We start from the raw sequence: 24,362 nt of genomic DNA on the forward strand, positions 1-24,362 counted from the left end.
AGGAGAATTTGTAACCCAGAAGTACAGAAGATTTCAAAAAGGTAACAGTAAAACTCATGAACGATATACCATTAGTATTTACGGCCACCCAAATGCAGTCTGGCTCAAGAAACCCACCTGTTGGTCACTGGGAAGAAAAGGCCAGAGGCCCGTTCAGAAGCAGGGCACGTACCACGTACCCTCCGAGAAACCTGCTGCTGGGTGTTACCAGCAACAGGTGAGCGGCCCTGATCCCCGAGCTGCGGCAGCTGTGACCAGCCCGGTGCTGTGACTGCCCGGTGCTCTGGCGCGGGCCCCTAAGGAGCTGCCCGGCCGCACGCCAGCCACGGGCACCGGGCCTGACGGCTACAGGCGGCTCGGTAACCCCGCCAGCCGCTGCTGAGGAGCTGCTGCTGGCACAGACCGGCCGCTCCCCAGGGCAGCGCCCCGGGCCGCACGGCAGAGCCGCCGCCGGGCGGGAAGGGCCGGTCCCGGGGCGGAGCAGCAGCCGCCTCCCGCCCCCGCCACTTCCCGTTTGGCCGGTGGCCGTTGCCAAGCGCCCGGCGACGCCGGCCGCGGTTGCTCTTTGCCTGCCGCCGCCAGCAGCCATGGGCAGCGCCGGCCGCCGCCCCGCCGCCTCAGTGCTGGCCGAGCTCCGCTGGGACGATGGCTACGCCGTCCCCGTGGCCAACGCGGAGAACAAGGCGCTGGAGGACGAAGTGAGCGCGGGGCTGCGGCCGGGGAGGACGAGGACCCGGACCCCGCGGGCCGTGCCCCCGGCTCTGAGGGGGCCCCGGCGCGCTGCCCTTCCCCTCCCCGCCCGCCTCAGGGCGCGGGGCGGCCGCAGCTTCCTCCGCCGGGGGGGAGCGGGGAGGGCCGCCCGGGTTCCGCGGGGGGAAGGAGGCAGCGAGGCCCTGGCCTGGCAGCCGGGCGGGGGCGGGGGGCGCGGGCAGCCCTCGCCCCTCAGCGGGCGGGCAGGGCTCCCTCAGCAGCGCGCCGTCCTCCCGCCCGCGTCTCAGTCTGTCACGGAACGTGGCGCACGCTTCTTGTATTTTGCGACCAGTAATTGCAATGGCTCTGTTTTTAAGGAGTTGCAGGTGATAGCACTCGACTAAAACTAGTCTCTTGGCCGTTTTAACTTTTAAATAGCTGCAGAAGGTGCAAAAGGAAAAGGCAGACCTGCAAAATGAGTTGGCTGACTTTGAAGAGCGCACAAAAGCGATGGCGTCTCATTCCAAAAACCTAAGACAAGAGTTAAGCTTCACCCAGGTAAATTGCTGCCTCTAGCAGATCCGTTTGACCGGACAGACTTGTCACCTGAGCGTCTTTCTGTGGTTGGTATCGCTATACATTTCGCCAGCTGTGTTAGAGATTTGTCAGGCCTTTATTCTAGGATTTTCACAGGAAACCCAAGTTACACTGTGTACCGGCAATATTATTAAAAAGACCTTCCGAGATCCAATGACTATACCTAGAAGAAGGCCAAGAAGGATGCATTTTTGAATCCCTTACGAATGGGGACTTCTGTAGATGATAAGAAAAAAATTGGTCAGGGAACATTAACCAGTGTAAAGAGAAAACCAGATGTATAGCCTTTTTAATGGTCAAGAGTTAGTTGTGAAATGTGAGTGAAGAGTTAATTCATGGACATGCAAAATGAAGTGAAATGGTTAAGGCTGTAAGTCTGTGCTTACACTCTAGTTGGCCATACTGGGTCCTTTAGATTTCTGAAGAGTCCTGAGTCAAAGCTGCATACGTTTCATGTAAAATATCCTAGGTGAAAAAGTCTGAAGAAACTTCCCTGCAGCAGAACAACTTTAAATATTTTTGGTGCTAGATTCAAGTGTTAAACTTTTAATCTGTTACAAGTGGTGTCTCTCAGGGGTCTGTACTGGCACCAGTAATAGCTTCATCAATGCCGTAGGTTTGAGTGTGCCCCGATGACACCACACTGAGTGGCACAGCTGACATGCCTGCAGGATGGGATGCCATCCAGAGGGACCTGGACAAGCTTGAGACGGGAGCCCATGTGAACCTCATGAGGCCATGTATAAGGTCCTGCACCTGGATCAGGGCAACCCCCGGTATCAGTACAGGCTGGGGGATGAAGGGATTCAGAGCAGCCCTGCAGAAGAGGACATGGGGATACTGGCAGATGAAAAACTGGACGTGACCTGGCAATGTGCACTTGCAGCCCAGAAAGCCAACCTTTTCCTGGGCTGCATCAAAAGAAGCATGTCGAGCAGGCCAAGGGAGGTGACTCTCCCCCTCTGCTCTGCTCTTGTGAGACCCACCTGGAGCACTGCATTCAGCTCTGGGGCCCGCAACATAACAAGGACATGGACCTGTTGGAGCGAGCCCAGGGGCGGCCACAAAGATGATCGGGGGCTGGAGCACCTCTCCTGGGAAGACAGGCTGAGAGTTGGGTTGTTCAGCCTGGAGAAGGGAAGGCTCCGGGGACACCTTAGAGCATCAGCCTTCCAGTCCTAAAGGGGTTTATAGGAAAGATGCGGACAAACTTTTTAGTAGGACATGTAGTGATAGGACAAGGGGTGATGGTTTTAGACTGAAAGAGGGTAGATTTAGACTAGATATAAGAAAGACATTTTTTACTATGAGGCTGGTGGAACACTGGAACAGGTTGCCCAGAGAGGTGGTAGATGCCCCATCCCTGGAAACTCAAGGTCAGGCTGGATGGGGGGGCTCTGAGCAGCCTGGTCTAGTGGAAGTTGTCCCTGCTTGTTTGCAGCGTGGCTGGACTAGATGACCATTAAACGTCCCTTCCAACCCAAAATATTCTATGATTTTATGATTTAAGCGAAGCTTCTAGTAATAGATTTCTTATTATACAAGGGGAAACCCCCACTTTTAAATCACTTTTGTCAGAACAATTAGACAGTACAGAGATATTGCTATAGGGCAGCCTGGTGGTGGTCTGTCTCAGCACAAAACAATAAAATTATTTCTTTTGCTGTGCCTCCTGAACCTGCTGTAAATTTGCTGTTTATCAAGAGACTAAGGTTTTGATGTTGAAAGATTAAGATTCTGAATTTTGGGTGAAAAATCCTTCAATTCAGTTTTTAGGACTACGAACGGTTGATCTATGGATATCTGATACAATGCAATGTGTGTGCCTATACAAATACTAGAATACATATGTTTGAGATACTAAAATCCAAATGATAAATTTGCTCTGAAAATTCCCATATTTACATGATGATATCATACCATTCTCTTGGGATTTGGTTGTATGTAAGAAGAGGGATTTTTTTATGATGTATGCCTATTGTTTATTGTAAAATGCTGAACTGTATGTATTATTCTCTAGTCTCTTTACAAAGCTCGAGAGAATGAAAGTGAAACTGAACAGCACTTTAAAGTCCTTGCCGAGAGACAATGCGAACGCCTCAAAAGTGAGATTAAACAACTGCAAGATGAGATAGTTTCCTTAAGAGAGAAGAAAAACAGTCAAGAAGTAAGGTTTACAATTTTTGTAAGACAACACCCATATTGCAATTAGATTTTATGACTTGTGCTCGCTTGTGCTTACAGAAATACAAGTCCAGAATAACTGATTATAATTAAGACTTCTAAACTATAATAGATGATCTGGATGTGCTTTTCCATGTGTAGGCAAGTAGTATGACACTGAGGATCTCCTTGCATAGATTGGACAAGACTTAGCAAATATTAAGTAGATATTGAAAGACTTCTGTTCTTAATGCCAGATACATCCATATCACCATTTTGTTAATTCTTGCAGGTATTTTCTTTATGGTTTAAAAATTAAATTGTTGGTAGCAAATCTTCTTCTCCACATAAAATATACTTGGGGCATGAGTTCAAGATCAAAAATTTGCTTTACGTTAAAAAAAAATAACAATCTAATGCTATCTAATTACAGTTTTTTTCCTGATTAATGGAACTATCTCTTTTTCTTTCTATGAAGAATTTAAATTATGTTTACTTTTTAATTTATTTGCTCTTTTTCTTCTTGTTAGGTCTGTAAACTCCAGTTTCTCAGAATGGGTAGCAGGATGAAGATATCCTTGCTATTCAGCTGGGTCTGGATTCTCTCATGTTTGTGTCAGGAAGTCCCTTGTCATGTAGGGCCATCTGTAAATTGATATGCAGGATAAGGATCTAAGAACTGAGCCTCAATGTAAGAGAGACAGATTTTAACCTATGATGTTTCAGATCAGTTTATTATGTGGAATAACCAGAGGTTGACTTTTCTGTTTAGTATTATTTGCTTTTTAAGTTTGTGATAACTGTCTTCTTTAAGAACAGGACATCTATTGGTGTTCCTCAAGTGTAACACACAATTAATAAAAAAGGAAACTAGCAATTCTGTTGACAACAGTATGTGTGAAAATAGCTTGAACTGGTTGTTTTGATTGCTATTCAAAAATATTGGACACTTTAATATTAACTCTTTATATCTAATTTTATTAGAATACTATAAATAAAACCACTAAGAAGTTGGAAAATTTAAAACAACAGATGAACTGTCATGAGGATGTTCTGGACAGTTGGATAAAGGAATCAAATCGTAAAGATAATGATGTTATCACAATCCAGAAGTATGCACAACAAGATGAAGGGAAACTAGGAGTAAGTAGAAATGACAGCAATTTTCCGAGACAAAACAGAAAACCATTTTAGCATTTGAAGACCTGTTATGTTGTCAAATCAGGTTAAGACTGAGACAAGATGTTGTACAACAGTGCTTTTACGCTGGTTTCTGCTTAGCACAACAGTGCTATTCCATATGAGGTTCTTTATAAAGAGAGAGAGATCAGATATATATCAGAGACAACAGGTTTTACAAAAGGTGAAAGGCATAAGTGGAAGACATTAATTTGGTCATCTGGGTAAAATTGAAGTTTTAATTTTTCTGAGAAAGTGCACAAATAGATAATCAAGTCTAGAAAACTGCTACTGAATTGAGAGGACTTTGTTCAAAAGTGCATGCCAAATATGGACAAATAGTGTGGACTTTCCCATTAGAACTGAATTTGTTAATATTACTGAGAAAAAAGTACAGTTACTGCAGTAAAGCTGTCTGGAATAATGGAAGATGGTATAAATAGAGACTCCAGTCACAAGTTCAGACTTTGTAAGGGTTAGTTCTCAAGTATATTGTTAATTTAGAGATAAGTAACCCTGGTTAATGTTCTTTTGAGCCTTTAAATACAAGGAGGAGAAATTTGATTTTTACTCATTAAATACTTAAAAACTTTAGCTTGCACAGTCTCACTGATATCAGTTACATTAGCAAGTCACACAGCATAGTGGGAAGAGTAAAGTGAAATACCTGATGCTGAGGAAACCACATCCACATTTATACACAGTGGAGGGTTACTTTGGCCTTGCTGCAATCCAGTCCCAAGGGCTGACAAGAGGTTGGCTTCTTGTATGACCAAATATTTGGGAAGCTAAGATTCTCAGTTTTTTGTTCTCTAAAACACAATAAAATTGATGGCTCAATAATTCCACCCCTAAATGTAGCAGAGCTTTAAGAATTTATAAGACATTATAGATTTGTTTTCAAATACATTTTATATTCATATCTTTTCATTTTAGGCATTAACCCTTCAAGTAGAAAAGTTGACCGTGCAAGCAAATCACAAGCGCAGAGCTCTTGATAATGAGCTTACAGAAACCATGACAGCACAGGTTTGTGCTTAAGGTTCTTGAAGATACCCTGTTACATGTGGAATTTTTAATATCAGAAATCATGAGGGTGCTTTCTTTTGAACAGATAGAGCTTGACAAGACAGTTGAAGATTTTCGCAGAGTACATCAAGAAAGGCAAGAAGTCATAAGGCAGTGGGAGAATGCAGTACAACAGATGCAAAAAAGGGATCAACAGATTGATCATTGTGCTTTGGTAACACTGCTGTTAACTGATCCATATCAGTATATCAGCCTACTTTTGTGTCTATGATATTCATAAGGATTTTGCCATTCACATGTAGAATGATTGGGTCTTTTAATGTTCAGTGTTCTCTTTGTATTTACCTCTGTTTTATTAAGGTGTTTCCAAGTTCAGGTATTACTGAAAGTGCTGCAGGGCAATAGAACAGATGCACCAGAAAAAGCTTGAAGGATCAGTGTAAAGAAAAATTTTATAAATGTGGATTCCAAAGTAACAATGGCTTTTTTGAAGGTGGGGGAAAGCATAACTGCATGTACAAGAAGGCTCTACCTAAATCCTTAGCTCTGCTGGTATGATATTTTCCTGCTGAAAGAATATCAGCTTTAAGTTGCCCATACGGGTATTACATATACCCTGAGCAGAAACATGGTTTAAACAGGCTTAAGATATAACACTAAAAAAATAAAGTAACAATAGAAGAATGACAAGCCAGAAGAAATACTACCAAACACAAAATATAAGGGTCTAATTTAGCTGAAGTATTTTGGATTTCATAGTATTTCAGGTCAGAAGGTTCCTGCAAAGCACAAACAACAAACAGATATAAAAAAGCAATAACAAAAATACCCCAGCAGTGGCCAATCTCCCATATACAGTAGTCCATAGAATAGTCCCACTGGTGCTTTTGTAAACAGTTTTGTTTTGTTCTTTTACACTAGAACTACACTCTAATTTTCCCAGTAGCTATCTTTTACTTAACCCTTCAAAATAAACAATTTTCATCGAATAGCTGTAAATCTGTCAGCTAGAGTAAGCATCACTACTATTGGTAATTTTCCTCTTACATTTCCTCTGTGTCAAGTCTATCTGAAGTTTTGTTCACATAGCTTGTTTTTCTTCTTTATTCAGTCAATCAAAAACTATTTTTATTTCACCTAAGTTCATAGTGTTATCTTTTTTAGAAGTTACTGGAATATTTTGGAAGTTGCCAATCCAAACAATTGTAGTATTTGTTTTTGTGATATATGACCAGAATGAAGTAATTTAAGGATGTAAGGATGATGTGATATATGGGCTGTCTAATGCAAGCAGTAGTCTTAATAGCAATTTGTCTTCTGGTTGTACTCTATTAATTTAACACATCTTAACTAGTGCAAGCCATCTGAAATGTTTTTATCATGATAGCTAATAACAGAGATAAAACAGGAGATCAGAAAGAAAGAAATTGTGCTGAAAGAGAAGAATTCCTTTTTGGTAAATGAAACTCTTAACAATGTGGAATACGAGAAGAAAATTTCTTCTGCTGAACGGGAAGCTACCAGCCTCCAAAATGAGTCTCAAACTCAGGATACTTACAGGGTTCAGCTGCAGGATCAGGTAAGGATGACCAAACCGTTCTGAAAGTATAACTTTTGAATAGATGGAGGAAATACAGGAATAGCATTTGCTTTTCTTTGGCTTTAATTCAACAAAATGTCTGTTTTTCCCAGTGTACTCATGATAATTTGGATCTGAACCCTCAGCTTAATTCTGTCATTGATACTGGTGAAGAGATTAGCTTGTATTCTCTGTTGTGTTGGTATAAAATGGATGAATTTTCTTTTAAATGGTGTAACACTGTTAGATGCTTCAGAAGGAGGCATGTCTTGCCTTCAGCATACATGGACTGCAGTATCGTATAAAGATGAGAGAAAGCTCTTCGGGATTCCAAACATTTTCTATCCTGTGCTCTCAGAAGTGAGTGTTGATGGCCCTTGTAGTCAGGTTAAAATTCTTGAAAATAAAAAAAACCCAACTTACTTTCATATGGCTTTCTAATCAAGAGGCAGCAGGATAGGCTGCCCTGTGAACAAGCCATGCTTGCTGCTGTTTGTACTTACTCTGTTACTTGTAGTTAATCTGCACTTAAAGCTAGGAATGAGCTGCACTGCTTAATTACTAAAATATCTGTATAAGTATTTCTAAGAGGTATTCAAATCTCATGGCTCTGTTGAGAAGGGATACACTCGTATCATCTAGTACATTTTTCTGTTAACAAGAAAATGGTAACACTGGGCTACTTAGCAAGCTTTGTGATTTAAAAAAAAACACAATGCACCTGCTGTTGCGTTAACTTTGGATACCTTTTCTGTAGCAGGTGCTTCAAACTGATACCCTAATTAAACTGTAGGTAGCTCAAACAAGGTGTAGGCTATTAGATTACCCTATAATTCACACAAACTTGAGGGTTCACAGGATTGGTAGGTTTTCATCTCTAAGCTGTGAGATTCTTGCTTGAAGTTTTTTACAATTAAAACTACATAATGTGATAATGAGAACAGTCTCCAATTATTAGGTGTTAGAACATCTGTGGCATGCAAGTGAGAAACAGGGAAAGAAACAGACTTACAGTTCAACAGATGCCTGACCTCCTGGTTCCTCATTCTGGTACAGAGAGAAACCAGCTACATACACCCTTGATCAGGTTTCTTCATCTGTGAAAGTGAAGACAATTACACATCCATTGTTAAGTGATACTGTGAAGACTAATGAGCTACCTACCGATTGCAAAGTATCCCTATCCTGTTTAATAAGTGTATGCTGTCATGTATTTTTTTACCAAATTAATTGTCTATTTTTGTCACAGTGTACCCTTATCTTAATCAAAATAATTTTATGTACCCAACAAAGTTTGAATTGGAAATATTTATTAGCTATATAAGGGTATCCCATGTTTACAAAGACCCTCATCAGTCAGCTGTGCTCTATAAAACCATGGTTCCACTTATGCAGCTGCTGCTGGACAAGAATTGCAGCCCACAGCACCTTTGTAATTCATTCTGTATTCTTAAGTATTTTGTCCTAGTATTCAGATTAAGTAAATTAATCTATTGAGTTTACTAGCTGTGCTGATTTACAGCACCTCAGAATTTGCAGCACTTCCTATATGGAAAACACTGTTAAAAAGAAACAGAATACTTTCCAATAAATAGCTCCCTTACAATGTAAAATATCCTGACATGTACCAAAGTAAATAAAGAACCCAATTGCTCCATTTTGTAATTTGTTAGCTGGATGCTTTGAAATCCACTGTGGACAGAACTGCTTCTGATCTAGAGTCTTTGAGAACACAAGTAACCAATCTGAAGAAAGAAATACAGAAAAAACAAGCCAGGTAAGAAACAGACCTTCAAAAGTACCATTTGTAAGGGTTAATAGTATAATCAAATCCTTGAGGTAGCAAAGAACCTTAAATAATGTTCATGATTAAAGCCTCCAACTTTCTGGTTACTTTATGCTCTGCACAGTTTCTGGCACCAGGGAATTTAGGAAATACTCCTGGTAATCCTTGTTTTTGAAGGGCATGAAAAGATCAGTTAGGGCCTTGGTTATCATAGGTTCAAGTTTAGCTTGCTTTATTAGGCAACTGCTTAGTAAGGTATGCTGCTTATTTTTGGCAGTGTTGTATATGCAATGTACATTTAACTTGTTAAATTGTGTAATTTTGTTTAGGTTAAGCTTTCTTAATGGAAAAAATGCAAGTCTTTCCAATAAGCTGAAGCTTGTGACTGAGGAGACACTCAGTTCAGAAGACAAAGCTTTGAAGATGGAAGAAATACTCAAGGAAGAAGAAAAAATTGTCAAGGTGAGATGTTTTTCATGGTTTCTGCAAATGAGGTTTCATTTGAATTTGCAACATCTATCTAGGACACTCATTTTAATCCATAAATGTTTAAGTATTAATATGATATGTAGCTATTTCATCAAATGATGAAGTAATGTGCATATAGATAAGCTGGTATCTGTGCTGGGGAAACTGGAGGAAAATAAGTGGTACTAGTAATTCAGAAGATGATGTCCCCATATATTAATATATGATACTGGCACTGGCATTGCACAGATCAGATATAAAACCAGAATTCTGACTCTGCCAGTGTACTGAACAGGCATTTATCTCTAACATCACCTAAAAGCTACTTACAACTTCTCGGCTTGACTGAAATAAAATTTGGGCAAATTTTGTTATAAAGACACATTAATGTTTTGCTTCTGCTTTGTAACAATACTGAAAATTTTCAAAATCTTGTATTTTTGCTTAGCCCTTTGGGGAATTTGCCTCTAAACATTCTATTTTATGGACTACTGAGGAACAAGGGTCCTTGAACTTCCTTTTCATCTTGTCAGAATGACTTTTCAGTAGCATTACCACTGACAATTCTTGGCTTTAGTAAAACACCACTGAAAGTTAGAAACGTGTGAAGAACTATAATTTTGGCAAACTGACGTTTAAAAAGATTTTGAAATCTTTTAATCCAATTTGGCTGGCCTAGTCTCCTCTTCATTATTTTAATTCTACTACGTGATACTCTGATACATCTAACTTGTGGACATTTAAAGAATTACTGGCTCACTTCAGATTTCATTTTCACGATGAGTAAAAATTTTTGATACGGAAATTGACAAGCATAAGCTGTAATATGGTGTCTGCTTTTTAACATGTCTAATAATACTTTTTATTAAAAAAAATTCAAAACCCACTTCTTTCTTACATTGCAAATTAAGTATAGGAATAAATATATCCTAATTAATTATCACGTGACTAACTGCAAAGGGCTTTTGAATAAATGCAATGTTGTAATGCAATGATCTGAACTTTCCCACATCTCAGAAAATGTTTCTACTGTTTTGTTATTTTGCTACTAATTCTCTTAAAAATATTCTACTGCTTAACTTCTGACTGAACTTGATACAATTTTTTTATTTTTACATTTTGCTGGACAATTCAAGTATTGGATATGCTGAAGCCTTCTTCACAGTAAAATGACCACGTTAAATTAACATGTCAGCAGGTGTTCCGACACATGACAATAAAGCTGTGTCTGTGCATAGCACTGTATACCTTTTTTTCCCCCCTATTTTGTTTCCTGTGGCATGTATGTGAAATAATCCCTTGCAGCAGACTGTTATTTTTCAAACTTAGTAACCCCACAGGCATTAGCTGTACATCTTAAATATACTTAGAGAAACTAGAGAGGGGATGTCTTTCTTTACAGAGAGTTTCTTGAATTACAGGCCTTACTCACTGTTTTGGTTTTTCAGATAATCTGAAAACAAATTGTAATCATATAACGATTTATGGAAGTAAAAGCCTTATTTGCTTCCCCTTAAGACTGTTACCAGGGTGGCCAAACCATTAGCAGAGTTTCTTTACTTGCGTCTGTGGCGGATAACCTAAGATGACATTGAGCCTGGCAGCTCCACAGCTTCAGGGTAATATTTTAACTAGAATGAACTGTTCTTGAACAATGTCTGTGATGTATTAGTCAGAAACATGCTTTCCATCACCATTAGACACACATGGCTATTTGCTGCATCTATTAATTTACTGTGAAAGGATATTTAAGGAACAATGTGGATGAAATGTCACCATTTTGCGCTTTAGTTCTGAGATACTTCTCTCTCTCCAATCTGTGGCAAAGCAGTGCAGCACAGTGAAGCTTACTGAATATCTTATCTCTATTAACGACCTCACTTAAAGGGAGAGAAACAATTTCTATTAAATAAATGGATTTAGATACGCAAGAAAGACTATGAAATGAAGGTCAAATTGTGATCCAGTTTTAGTAGACAAATTCATCATTGTCATTAGCTTCAGAAAGAGCTCAGAATTGGGCACATGCATAAGAACAGTTTACTTCTGAAATTAAATTCCTGTGTTCAGGCATGATCTAAAGCCCACTGACATCAGTGTGAAATGCTACGGGCTATAAACAATTTAATATTAAACTTACACCTGCTTTTTTACTTCCTGAGTTTTGGATTTGGAATTTGACCTACAGCAAGTTCAAATACAAGAAAAAAAATCTGTTTGGTAGAATGTGATTACAAACTCTTAGAGAGGGAGCTGACTTACCTTTCACCATTGTTAAAACCAGCAAGATGGTTCGCAAGCGAAGTTCACCATGTATACCTATAAAATCAAGAATAAGCACATTTTTAATCAGTGCAGAAATGTGAATTCTAAGGTGTTTTGCTATATTAATTTAAACGTGCATCTTCAAACTCTGTACCAGGCTTGAGCTAAACATAAATGAGTCTTTTGGAACAGCACTGTGATGTCACGTCACTGGTTTTAGAGATGTACCTTACAGGAAGCTAGTATGCTGCACAGCCTGAGCTTTAGAAGGTCTTTGATATTTGGGGGGGGGGGGGGGGTGTGGTGTGGTGGTGGAAGGAGGGAAAGACTGACATTGTCTTCCTTGTTAGGGTTATAGAAAGAAAATAATTTCAATTTTGTTTGTTTTCAGTACATTTCAGGTTACCTGAAATGTTCAGCATTGTCTTACTGTAGCAAACCCTACTAAAACCTAATTTCCTGCACTGACGTAGGTGTAAATGGCACGTATTTCTCCAAATATTCACATATACTGGAAGCAATAAGGAGGGGTCTTTTGGAAAAAGTGGCAGGATTTTAGTTTTCTGAAAGGCTAAAATCAGTAGTATTCCTATAATGGGGAAAAAAGGTCATGCAATAGTGGGGTAGGATCCAAATTTTTTTTTAAAAAATAAATAATTTTAAATCAAAGACTTTTCCTGCCAACCATTCTGAAGACTTAAGAAATTCCATGTTCATATTAATGGATATAATATTGAAATTTTTTAATCTTCCTATATATGCTTAATAAAGGCAAGTAATTCCTCAGAAATTACTTCTGATGTGATTACTTACTTACTTCTAATTATTGATTTGTCACCAGGAAAAAGAAACAGAAATGAACCAGTTAAAAGAACTACTTTTCAAGAAGACTCAAGAGTTAAAGGTGCAGAAGGATAAGGAGAAGTGTGTTCTAGCAGAAATTGAGGGAAGTCGAACATCACTTAAAAATCTTAAAAGTCGGCTGCACAGACTTGATGCAGATGGATTAAAACAACAAGAATTGATATATAATCAGGTAAAATGTTAACATTCATACCATCATTGTTTCTTGGGTCTAACAAGAATAAATAGCTTGAGTTCTGTAATGTTTGTCTACATCTTACCATTTTGGAAGTGCTGTGCAGTATGATTTGAAGTCTGCATTTATTCCTGTCTCTACATGTATGGATAAAATGGAGACTTTCTGTAGTATCACCTACATCATGCGCTTGTGTATTTCATTATTTTTTGGATCTGCTGCTTTTCCCACTAATCTCCAATCAGTTCTTTACTTTGATCCCTCTGAACCACAGACACCTCAGGGTAAATTTTTAAAGCAATACAAGAGGTACATGCCAAAATCCTGTTATTTACTAATTGGATTTTGTGTCTATTTCCTATGCACCACTTTGAAAATTTGCTTTTATATAAGCATTTTCTGGTAACAGCAAGATGGCAACTCCACTGTAAGCCTCCCTACAGCAGACTGTGCCGAGTATGCTTTGTTACTGCTCTGGAAGATTACTCCTGAACCATCACTGTGCATCAGTCAACTAAGAATATTCTCCTAATGAGGTCTATAAGCCATAAATTATTATAAAAACAATAGCTTAATTGGGTGACTGTCCTAAAGCCAACATTTAGATCCAAGTTTATATCCAGTGTTTTAGCTTTATAGGAAGGCTGTAATTGCTTATCTCAGACTATGAATTCTCTCAAAAATTATTTTAACAGGATTTTCATATTCAGCAAGTTCAGAGACGGCTGTCACGGTTAGAAGGGGAGGTTAATGAAGATGAAAAACAAGTTTTGGAAGCCAAAGTTGCTGAACTTAAGAAAACCTTAGAAGAAAAGAAAAACATGTACAATGTTTTAAATGCACAGCACAAGAAACTTCAGGTAGCTTCCTTAGAACATCAGGTTGACCGTGTAACATCTGGAAACTTCCGTGAATTAAGTAGATTGGGTCTTATAAATTAATACCTTGGTTTTAGATTAACAGATAAATGAATTTTGTGTAAACTGTGTGGAAAACTTTGTATGCTCCCTCTACCTTCCAGAAAAATAGGTCATTACTGCACAACTGAGACACCTTAGCATGAAGACAAGCACTGAAACATTGGAAAGGCAAGCTTAGCTTTCATGTCAAGATGTGACTGACTGCTTGGAAACATCTGAGTTTATTGTTAGGACCATGTAGATATAGGAGAATATTATTCTGTGATGCTACTACTTACTTTTTATTTTTCATAAAAAAAGTACAGTTGCATTTAAAATTGTACAAAGTAACAGCATTTGAGTTAGTTGACCCCAATCCTGATACGTGGTTCAGAAATACTATTTTTTTGGTCTTTATTCATGTGTGCAAATTTTGCATATGCATGCTTGTTCTCTGGTTTTCCACTATCCAGTGACCCTCATTAATTCTCAAAAAATACCCTTACCTTTTTTGTAGCTATGAACCAGTCAGTTACTCTGTAGCCAATTTATAATTTCTTTTCATAAAAAATGTATGTTTCTTGATCAGCTACATTTTAGCACATTTATAAACCTCTTTTCAAAGAGAAACCGTACAGAGACAAAAGTCAGGTTTTTAATGAAACATACCCAAGTGGTTTCTCAAAGTGATAGTTAAGAAAAAAATTGACCTATTTAGTGAGGGGAAAAACCTGCACATAGAAGAGCCATTTAACTGCAGTTCCATGCAATAACAAGATTTAAGGTCGGGCAACCGGTGCCCACACTTCAGTTTTGAGGAGATAGACAATTTGAGCAGCAAATATAATTGACAAACATTGAAACACACCTCCAGGAATTTATTCATACTCTGGAGTGTTATCAAAGACAGGTGGGTTTATGAAGATGAATTCTAGACATAAAAGTCATGGTCAGACATGCCAGGATTTTTTTTTTTTTTCATCTAGACCAAAATACATGATTGTATCAGAATTGCCTTAATGGCTGCAAGATCTATACTGTATAAATAACAGTTTCTACGCTCCAAATAAAACAAGCAATGACTTTAATATTGCAACAGCACTCTAGGCACTGTTTGCAGAGCAGTATATGGACAGAAGATGATGGTGGTTCCTGTGATCCAGGACTTAAAAATATCTCATTTAAAATGAACTGGTAGCTTTTCTTGCAACTTACATTCACTGAAATAAATTAACTTATTTGAAAACAGAGTGATGTCCATTTCATCAAGAGAGCAATGGATAAGACAGGAGAAGAAACAAGTGATGTGATGATCAAGATAAATGAACTAAATCTTTTTAATGAGAGATCAGATCAGGAACTAAAAAAAGCTAAAGCCATTAAGCAGGTACAGTATTATTTCATAACATTAGTAACACAGGACACGTTTGTTTTTTCTAAAACATGAACTCATGACTTAATCTGAAGGCTGCTGTCTGCCTCCCACAGTGCTATATATCACTATATCCATAAGAACCCTCTCTGTAGTTTCTTGACTACACCTTGCTTTCCAAACTTTGCAATTATTTTCATCACTGTTACCTTACTAGGCACAGTGTTTTTTTCTCCCCGGTATAAAGCATGAAGTTTGTTTGGGTTATCAGTTTAATCACACATTACTTATACCACAATATCCACCTGGTCAGGTGGATATTTTCCCTGCCTTTAAAATAGGAAATGTGTTTACTGTTCAAGGACATCTTTAATTAACACTGTATTTTTTTTCTTGATGTGTGATGCCAGCTAATAAGTTTGGCACAGTTTTGTTATTAAATTGTGAAATTTTTTCCCCCAGCAGATGGTTTGGATCTATTGATATTCCAATTTAAGAAATTTGAAATAAAATAGAAGTCCTTTCCTCATGTTTTGATAAACAGACCCACCCATCCCCTCCCTGGTCCCTATGCTCTAATTGCTGAATATTTTTTCCTGCAGTAAGTTTTAGCCTCCCTAAAGGAGGCACTAAGGTAGCAGAACAATACAGGGGCTAAGCAGCAGGGGAAAGAATTTTGCTATTGACTTAACTGGTGCACTCGCTCCTCAGTGAAAACTCTCTCTTTCTCTAAACTGGAATTTTTCTTTGGGGATGAAATTTAAAGAGACGAAAGAAAGAAGCTGATGGCATAAAAGAACTCAGAGAAAAAATGATACAGAGTTTGGGATCCGTAAGAGATTTTTCAAAAAATGATTCAAAGTGTTTGCATGCTAATGAAGTTCTTGCTGCTTTTCATAAGCTTTGGTAGATAAAAATTTGCTTATCTAACACCACTACTTGTAGACCTACCGAATCAAACAAATTCCGAGACTGTCCTAATGTTCAAGTGAGATATTAACAGCTTCAGAAATTTCCTTCTAAGGTCTGCTTAATTTCTTTGAAGCCACCTAAACTGAAAGGAAGTTGTAGATGGAAGTCTTACCCACCCATAACTTGGTCTGAATTAGAAAGTCTGATGAATTTGTATAAAACTATGTAGGACAGAGTCTACCTCTATTGCACTCGCCATGTAAACTGTTTAGCAAATGAGAAAGTGAGAACGCTTCTAAATGCAGAGCAAAATGAGTCTTACAGTTGTACATATATGAGAGATAAAATAACAGATGCTTTATAAAAAATTAACTGTTACAAATAGTCTTAACAAAACCCGATGCTTTCTTATTTTGAGACCTTTTTGGCATTTTTTAGGAGATGATGGTTGAAGATAATCTCTTAAAACTAGAACTGAACCGTCTTCAAGATGCTCTGTGTAATAAAACAGAGAAAGTTTTAACACTGGAAAAACAAAAACTGGAGTTAAAGAAAGCCATAGCAGAAAGAACTGAGGAAATTAAGATTCATAAGGCAATGCTGGATTCCCAGATAAGACTCGTGGATCAGGAGCGGCAACGTATACGGTAACTATTATATAAATTAAACTTGTAACTTTTATTGAGTACATTTTATATGGGGACTGAAAAACTGAAGCATTTAACCTCATTTCACCAATTGGAGAAATTGAAGATGAAAAAAATCTTGCTCAAAGTTACGTACTGGGACAGTTGAGGCTAGCAAGAGATCCCTTCTCTGAAGTCCAGCCCACAGCTTTAAGTACTTGGTGAACATGAGATTACACTTTATTCCATTAGGGAGGATCCTCTGCAGTACTGAGAGGAAAACTCAGCTGCAGACATTTTCTTAAAGTAAATGACATGTGTGTGACCCTGCCTTTTTAAAAAATAATCGTGAAATGTGCAATCATATGTCTGGAGGTATAAGAAAGTACGTGAAACAGAAGATGCTTTTAAAGAGAGTTTATTCCCAGCTGCTTGATAAAACTGTAATTTCTTTGACTGGTACAGTAAGTCTGTCTGTTTAGGGTTTTCTTTGCCTTTAACAAATGAGCTCTCCCTTATGTGTCGTATAAAAAAAAATTAAATCTTCTGAGTTATATACGTATTGTCTTCTAAAGCAACCGCATTATGACATACTTTGCACTGATGACAGAAGGGAAAAGTTATCTGGGACAGTTTGAGCTTTGAAATCCCCGTATCTGTATCCAGCCAAAAGTCAACCCTTCAGCAGCTGAACTGCTGAAATCTGGCAGGCTTTTTATTCACCACTCTGCTAACCACACCCCACACAATAGGAAATTAGAGTGATTTAGTGTGACTCAAGCTTAACTGCACACCCAGAGTACAGACTGTGTGGCTTTTTTCCTTTGATAATTACACAGCTAATTGATACTTCCATGTAATTTGATTTGGGGTTGTTGCCTACTGTTGCTTATGCTCATTTATAGTGGCAATATTCAGATAATAGCAGCAGGGGGCAGCTTGTGCAGCTGTAGGATTTAAATGCCAAACCTTTAAACATTTTTGGGAAGGACTGTGGCACAGCCTCCCAGGATGCAGAGATCTGGAATATGAAAATAAATTTGACTCAGTTCAGAACTACAAGAGAAGCGTAGGTAACCAGAGAAACAAATGACTGTGGCTGGGAGAACGTAGAAAGCAACAAAAAACCAGCAGCTGCACAACTGCTGCCCTGCCTGCCTCCTGGTACACGGGCAGGCTGCTGGAATAACACCAGTAAAGTTGCTATAGCAAGAATTGCCCACAGAAACACTCTCTCACCCCACTTATTTTTTCCCAAAATCAATCAGTGCTGAATTTCAAGATCGCCTAAACAAAATTGATAAACTGAGATGCAGGTATGAAATTCTTACTGTTGTCATGATGCCACCTGAAGGAGAAGAGGAGAAAACTCATACCTACTATGCAATTAAGGTATTTTATTAACATAATTCATTATAATTCAAGCATTTAAGATACAGATTTCCCTGGGCTCTATTCAAGTAAATAAGACAACCTCCTTGCCTACTGCTCACTTTCAGTCTGGTTGTTTTACCTATCTGACGCTGTTGGTTATTAAAACGATACAGCAATTTCACATGAATCTCCATGGTCACTCCTACTGTCAGTGGAGCCTTGATCTTGAGCAGTTTGAAAATTTTCACTTCAGTGCTTGTTAATTTTTATAAAGGCATAAGTAGTACTGGTCACGTATGTGGTAATCCACTAAAAACTGAAAAGTAGTTTATCACAGTCTCACATGATCTTAAATTCTTCTACAGATTTCAGAGTTATTTTTAAGTATTTATTTTACCATATAGTGTTTATACCTTGAAGAATGTCAGGTTTATCACCTATGCATACTTCAGCTTTTCACTGGAAAAAAAATGAAATCAGTCTTTATTCATAATGCAATACCCTGATTCTGGAACAACAATCTATTATTTTTGATCTCCTCAAATTCTCAGAGTTCCTCTTAAAGCAAAATGCTTCTAGCTGTGATCTTGGCTGTGAAGTCCACCTTTTTCTGATTCTTAAGTGTTAAATTTCTTAATGATGGTATTTGTGCTACTGTGAGATCAAGCACAGCAGTGACCCTGGGTGAAACCCCAGTGGTCACTGGGGGTGTGTACCCTCTACAACTACACAGATTTTTCACTGTATCAGATGTTCTGAAGGGCCATAGAAACTGCTTCCCTTCACCAGCTGGCTGTGTTTATTAAATCTCACTGATCAGATAAATGAAGACTTTCAAGTGAGTAATTCCCAGACAAACTGGATGACTTGACGCTTTTTCAGTGGTTTTTATACAACATACAATCTCAACTCTTAGCTGGATTCTGTGGGTAAAGGAAACTGATGTGAAGCGTGTGCTACAGTTCCCATCAGCAGTGCGAAGCATGGAGGCTGCTTTGTACACAGTGTGGATACTGCTAATCAGGGCTTTGTGAGCTTAGATGGACAGGCAGACACCTACAACAAAATGCACATGGATGAAATACCTCAAAGAACTTCCACTACTGCAAATTACTCCTTCCAGCTACCTCGTAACTCAGATCTCAGTTCAGGCCTGACAACACAGATAAGCCCCATATTCTGCCTAGGATTTTAACTCTTATATATTGCAGGTATTTTTTTCCCTGTACAATTGTCCTAGTATTTTCAGTATGCGTGCAGTCACCTAAAATATCAGTTTTATTTTCAGGCTGCACAGGAAAAGGAAGCACTACAGCGTGAAGGCGATGATTTAAATGCAAAGATCTGCAAAGCTGAAAAAGAAATTGTAGCTCTGGAAAACACTTTGTGTGTACTCAATAACTGCAACAGCAATTACCGGAACTCCTTCAGGGAAGTCACTGAGACAAGTATGTAAAATAGAAATTGCTATTTGCTGTGTAACTCTTGGAATTTCCCAACTATATACCTGGCACAAAAGAATGAATCGTACAGAGACTAAACCAATAGCAGCAAAAAGCATAGGTGATTCACATGCTGCTGTGATTAGTCCATCAGAATAAGCACAGAAGAAAATGCAGTAGGGTGTATATACAACTTATGTGACAGTCTCTAAGAGTATATTATATAAATTTTGTGAACAGTCCTAAGTAGGAACACTCAGAAGAGGCAAAGCATAATAGATTATTACTGGGGGGAGAAAAGCCATTACTGGGATAGAACTGCACAGTACAAAAAGCACTACCTTCTCTGGAGCGATGCATCACAGTTATTAATTCAGATTTCAGAAGGACAAGCCATGCCACTGCTGACCTTCTTGCAGTAGACTGAGCCAGCTGGGGCACAAAACTATACCCAGAGCAATGATACCAGCAGCCTGGGTACGTGTACTGTAGTGCTGAAGGTGGATCCCTTAGCTACGCCATCATTATCTCGAATTTTCACATGGAAGTGGGGGGAAAAAAAAAGTAGTAACCTGTCACCTGGGAAAACGATGAGTAAGAGTACAACAAACTGCACTACTGTAGCGTAGTGTCAGCAGATTTTAGAATACACACTATGTAACTGCAAGTTTTTGTATATTGGAAATTCCTCAGATTTCTGGAAAGTATCTTCATCTGTTGTTTCTGTTGCCACTTAGACCTCATGAGCTTGCTTGCCATCAGGGGAACTTTGCTGAGTGTATAAAAAGTATCACCATAAGAAATGACATAAACGTCTAGAAAATATTTGATTATTAAACTTTTGTGCCCTCTGCTGGCTCTGGAAACAATAGCTCTTAAATCATTCTCATGAAGCCAGTTTTCCACAGTGATTTGGAAAGAGTAGTACAGTATTCAAAAAAACCTTAAACCTCGAGGTCTCTGTAATACTGCCAACACTAACATAGTAATGCACTTTAAAGTAACTTACTTTGAAGTGAAAAATTGAGCTGTATACACTGCTTGTCCAGCAATAATGCTGCCTCATTGTTTGGGATCACAGATGAGGAATATGAGGAAAAGTTGAAACTAGAGGAGGAGAAAAAGGCTGCTGATGAAAAATACAGATACAAACGAAGACAGATCAAGGAACTTCAGGAAAATCTTGAGGTAAAATACAAGCAAAAGTTTGACCAGACAGACAAGGCTGCAGCACATAGCTTAATCCATCCAAGCCATCCTATTGAAAGAATAGGAAATTCTCGGACAAATTTTTGCCTGTTTTTTGTATCTAATGCTTTGTGTGAACAGACACAATTTTTTAGAATGCTGTACCTCTCTTTTCAGAAATTGAGTGCTTATTTGCATTTCCTCTAAATCACAATGAGGCTTCTGGCTTTTTAGACACATACAGCTAGAAGTTTCAAAATCCCAGATGCATGCTGAGAGATGCTCTATTTTGGCAGCCAAGAAAGCAGTTGTATTTCTGTGCACATACACCACTATTGTATCATCCTGCCTCGTACCACAGAGATTAAAATTCACACTCCTTGTGTCCTCTGGCATCCATGTCCCAGGATTTTTCTAGGGCAACATATTCTGTTTTATTAGCATTCAGGATACTTCAGTTTAAACAGTATTAATTTAGCTCAAGAGAGCCAGCTGACCCAACTTAGCAGGCTGAGCACTAAATGCACGTAAAGGATAGCTTGGGTTCAGGCTCCTCCTCAAGGACTTACTCTTGGTTCCCCTTGTTATCAAAGGGCCCACCTGGCCCTTAGGAATAACAGCTGATGTGTGACATTTTAGGCAGAAGAAATCAAAGGCACCCTGTTATATCCCACATGATGACTCTTAAGCCCCAAGTGACTGGCTACAGGTCAACAAACATTCCTATTGCTTATTCTGCCACCACAGACATATACCTTAAGAAATAGCATCTCTGAAACGAGACACACATCTTCATCAGGGAATAAGTCCTAGGCTATAATGAGGTGTTAATGCATACCCTTTCATTTATTTTTTAAGAAAAGCCACTCTTACAGAGCTGATTTTATTAATTCCACTTAAAGATTTCCATCTCTTACCACAGGAAACAATGTTGTTTTTCTTAGGATAGCTTGCACTGGGAAGTTGGTACTGTGCCAAGTCAATCCTTTGTAGGCACATCTGAAAATACCTACTTAGAACTTAATTCACAGTACCTTTAAAGTAGTTTTTTTAAGGATATCTAAACTACCTGGTGGTCTCTTTATCCAGGTATTCATACACTAAACAGGCAGAAAGTTTTGAGTTGTAATTAGTACTAATTGCTTGAGCTACACTTAGAAACAAGTAGTAGCAATAACAGGCCCTTCCACCAAATAATACAAGATAGGATAACAGAACTGCTTTATAAACTAAAACTGTTCAAATGAATTTGCAGAGCATGGAAAAAGATTTTGATGTATTACTGAAGAAGGGGGCCCTCTTCCAAGAGCAAAAGAAGGAAAAAGCAGCTCTTATTTTGCAGCTGAACAAAGACACAGAAGAACAAAAGCCAAAACTAGAAAGGGTAATAAAACAGGTTTGTATGTTAATTAATGACAACTTAATAACTTCATAGACAGTAGTATGTTTATAAACAATAGCACAATTAAAACCCACAGAATTTAAAGCTTAGCAGCTTTCTGAAAGTATGTTGCATTTTCATAATAGCAATGCTTTAAAAATATTTGTGTTAAAAGTGTTCCAGACTATCCAGAGAAATTCAGTCTCTGAAGAAAACTAACACAGAAACACAGGAAGGAGACATTGATCTTCGTGAATTGAAAAGCTTCAATAGAACCATCGACAAATTGTTAGCTGATGTTCTAGAAGCAAATCCTGATTTAACTACACCCTTTCAAATGTACTTTCACCAGGTGAGCTTTCCAGTTAACTGCCACCAAAATCTTGATCAGTAGCTCTAGTCTACTGATGAGCATCTTTCAAGGGCAACTCCTAAATTCAACCATAAATTCTATCTACTGTAAGACAGAAAAAAGCATTCATCTGCTTTCAACATGTCTTCTAATACAAAGGATTATAAACCCTCCTGATATACCCAGTCCTATTATACAACCGTTAGGTCAACTTTTTTTTTTTTTTTCCTAAATTTTCTAGTCTAGTTTAGAGCTTCCTACAATTACTTCTGCTGGTGGTAGTCAAAGATCTCAATCACCATCCACACAAAGCTCACTAGCTTCTACGAGGTATGTGCAAGCAATGGGGTTTTGGGGGGGCTTTTTTTGCTTTTTACAGTTAAAGTTTAAACCAGTAAAATTAGTCCCTAAATGACAGAATTCCTGACTCCTAAAGGCCTTCTCAATCTTGTCTCTACTTCCTGAACACTCTATAAAACTTTCTCCTTATACTGCCCCACTTTAAGTTTACTAATTTTTCTAGCACAAAGTTTACTTCAGCGTCCATCAGTTATAAAACAGTAATTACAGAATAATTACATGGATTTTTGCTAACCATGCTCTAATTAAGAGGTGGTTTCACATTATATAGAAGCACAAGTTTGAGCTCCAGCCACATTTTGTATTTTGTAGTGTGAGCTCCCTTTCCTAATTAAAAAGGGAAGACGGACATGTATGCTTTTACTGATACTTTCTTCCCCTGTTCAATTAATAGTGCATATGACATGCCAAGTCAGTTGTGATTAACGTTCCCACAGGTTACTTAAGCAATTAATGGCAATGTCTACAACAATCTTTGCAGGGAATCTTACCTAGAGAGCTACTGAGCACTAGTGTTTATACTGTATGCCACCGTTAGCAACTTGTATTTTAGGTACAGAGTTCCCTGTATACTCATGGGTCAATGTTTTGTCTTTCAGATCCTCCAGAAGCACAAATTCAGGGTCCGGTCACAGGCCGTCGCTGACAGTCATAGATCTGAGCTTGCCCATCAACACCGCTGCAGAAGCGGCTGCTGGCGGTTCAGAGCCACCCAGCAGAGCTAGCACCTCCAGCATTGTAAACACAAAAAAAAGACTTAAGTAATTTTTTTGAAGGCCATAGTAAAGGCTTCACACTAGTTAAGTTACAGATGAATCAATTAAGAAGCCTTAACTTCTTTACCAAGGTATACTGGCAATCTTAGCATTAATTTCTATCAGAACTTTATGTAGGTTTTAACTTTCTTCTACAGTACGCAATACATTATTACATAAAACATCTGGTTTAAGTTCTAGATAAAATAAATTAACCTTTAACTTATTTTCTCATTTTGCTGTTGGAGAACTAAAGATCTGCAAAACGCTTCAGAAGCCATTAATTCGCTTTTCTTATAATGAAAACAAGAGTTGTTAGAGCCATTAGTTTTCATAAATTGGTATCTTCACTGTCAAAATAAGTTTTAGATTACATTGCAGCAGCCCAGGAAACAAAAACGCATACTTGATTTCAAGATCAACCTCGACTATTAATCAAATAGTCATCTCAGGTCATATAAGAGCATATGATTTAAGTCAGTAAAACAGTGCTTTTTCTATTCAAAATTACAGAGCACCTTTTTTTGTACCTGACCTGTACCTACTGAATTACTTGGAAATCTTGCAGCTGAAGTACAACTGGTATTGTGTAGTCTGCCGGCTGTTAGCTCCTTCACATGTTCTGCCAACATCTTTGGCAATCGCATTGTAAGAAGTGCGTAACTTTTTCCACAGCAACACAACCACTGCCTTAAAGCTACTTGTAAAGCAAACAGAAAACAGCAGAAAAACAGGCCTCCAAAAAGGCCCACACTTGAACTTACCTAGACAATAAACACTTTTAAAACTCTTCTTCTACTTCAGTTGGCTTGTTTTGTGTGGGTTTTGTTTTGGTTTTTATTTTTTTTTTCCTTACATTAGAGAAGATATTTGACGCATTTCAAGTATGTAATATACTTGCCTTCA

At 38.5% G+C, this 24,362-nt stretch overlaps 1 protein-coding gene and 1 long non-coding RNA gene across 3 annotated transcripts; one reads left to right on the plus strand and one right to left on the minus strand.

The window, feature by feature from the left end:
- Window positions 1-577: 577 nt before the first annotated feature.
- On the plus strand, window positions 578-24,259 carry CCDC39 (coiled-coil domain containing 39). The gene is made up of 20 exons (XM_055723633.1): window positions 578-698; window positions 1,129-1,248; window positions 3,308-3,454; window positions 4,435-4,593; window positions 5,566-5,658; window positions 5,744-5,872; window positions 7,046-7,237; window positions 8,911-9,014; window positions 9,353-9,485; window positions 12,598-12,792; window positions 13,491-13,655; window positions 14,944-15,081; window positions 16,417-16,625; window positions 17,873-17,996; window positions 19,267-19,426; window positions 20,502-20,608; window positions 21,864-22,004; window positions 22,165-22,341; window positions 22,583-22,671; window positions 23,301-24,259. Exons 1-20 carry the CDS (start codon window positions 588-590, stop codon window positions 23,464-23,466), a joined length of 2,859 nt encoding a protein of 952 aa, XP_055579608.1. The 5' UTR covers window positions 578-587; the 3' UTR covers window positions 23,467-24,259.
- On the minus strand, window positions 5,948-23,329 carry LOC114016671 (uncharacterized). 2 transcript variants are annotated; one of them, XR_008734459.1, is made up of 4 exons: window positions 23,193-23,329; window positions 11,754-11,810; window positions 8,250-8,334; window positions 5,948-6,437 (listed from the first exon to the last, which is right to left on the minus strand). It is a non-coding gene; the product is annotated as an uncharacterized LOC114016671 (long non-coding RNA). The 2 variants fall into 2 exon arrangements; XR_008734460.1 differs by lacking the exon at window positions 5,948-6,437 and adding an exon at window positions 7,270-7,633.
- Window positions 24,260-24,362: the final 103 nt, after the last annotated feature.

Source organism: Falco cherrug, chromosome 11 (assembly GCF_023634085.1).
Source record: "Falco cherrug isolate bFalChe1 chromosome 11, bFalChe1.pri, whole genome shotgun sequence".
Classification (NCBI taxonomy): Eukaryota; Metazoa; Chordata; class Aves; order Falconiformes; family Falconidae; genus Falco; species Falco cherrug.

Coding starts and splice junctions, on each gene's coding strand:
- CCDC39 (XM_055723633.1), top strand. CDS start 588: ATGGGCAGCGCCGGCCGCCGCCCCGCCGCCTCAGTGCTGGCCGAGCTC. Junction 1,249..3,307: donor AAGAGTTAAGCTTCACCCAG/GTAAATTGCTGC, acceptor ATTATTCTCTAG/TCTCTTTACAAAGCTCGAGA. Junction 16,626..17,872: donor CAGGAGCGGCAACGTATACG/GTAACTATTATA, acceptor AAAATCAATCAG/TGCTGAATTTCAAGATCGCC.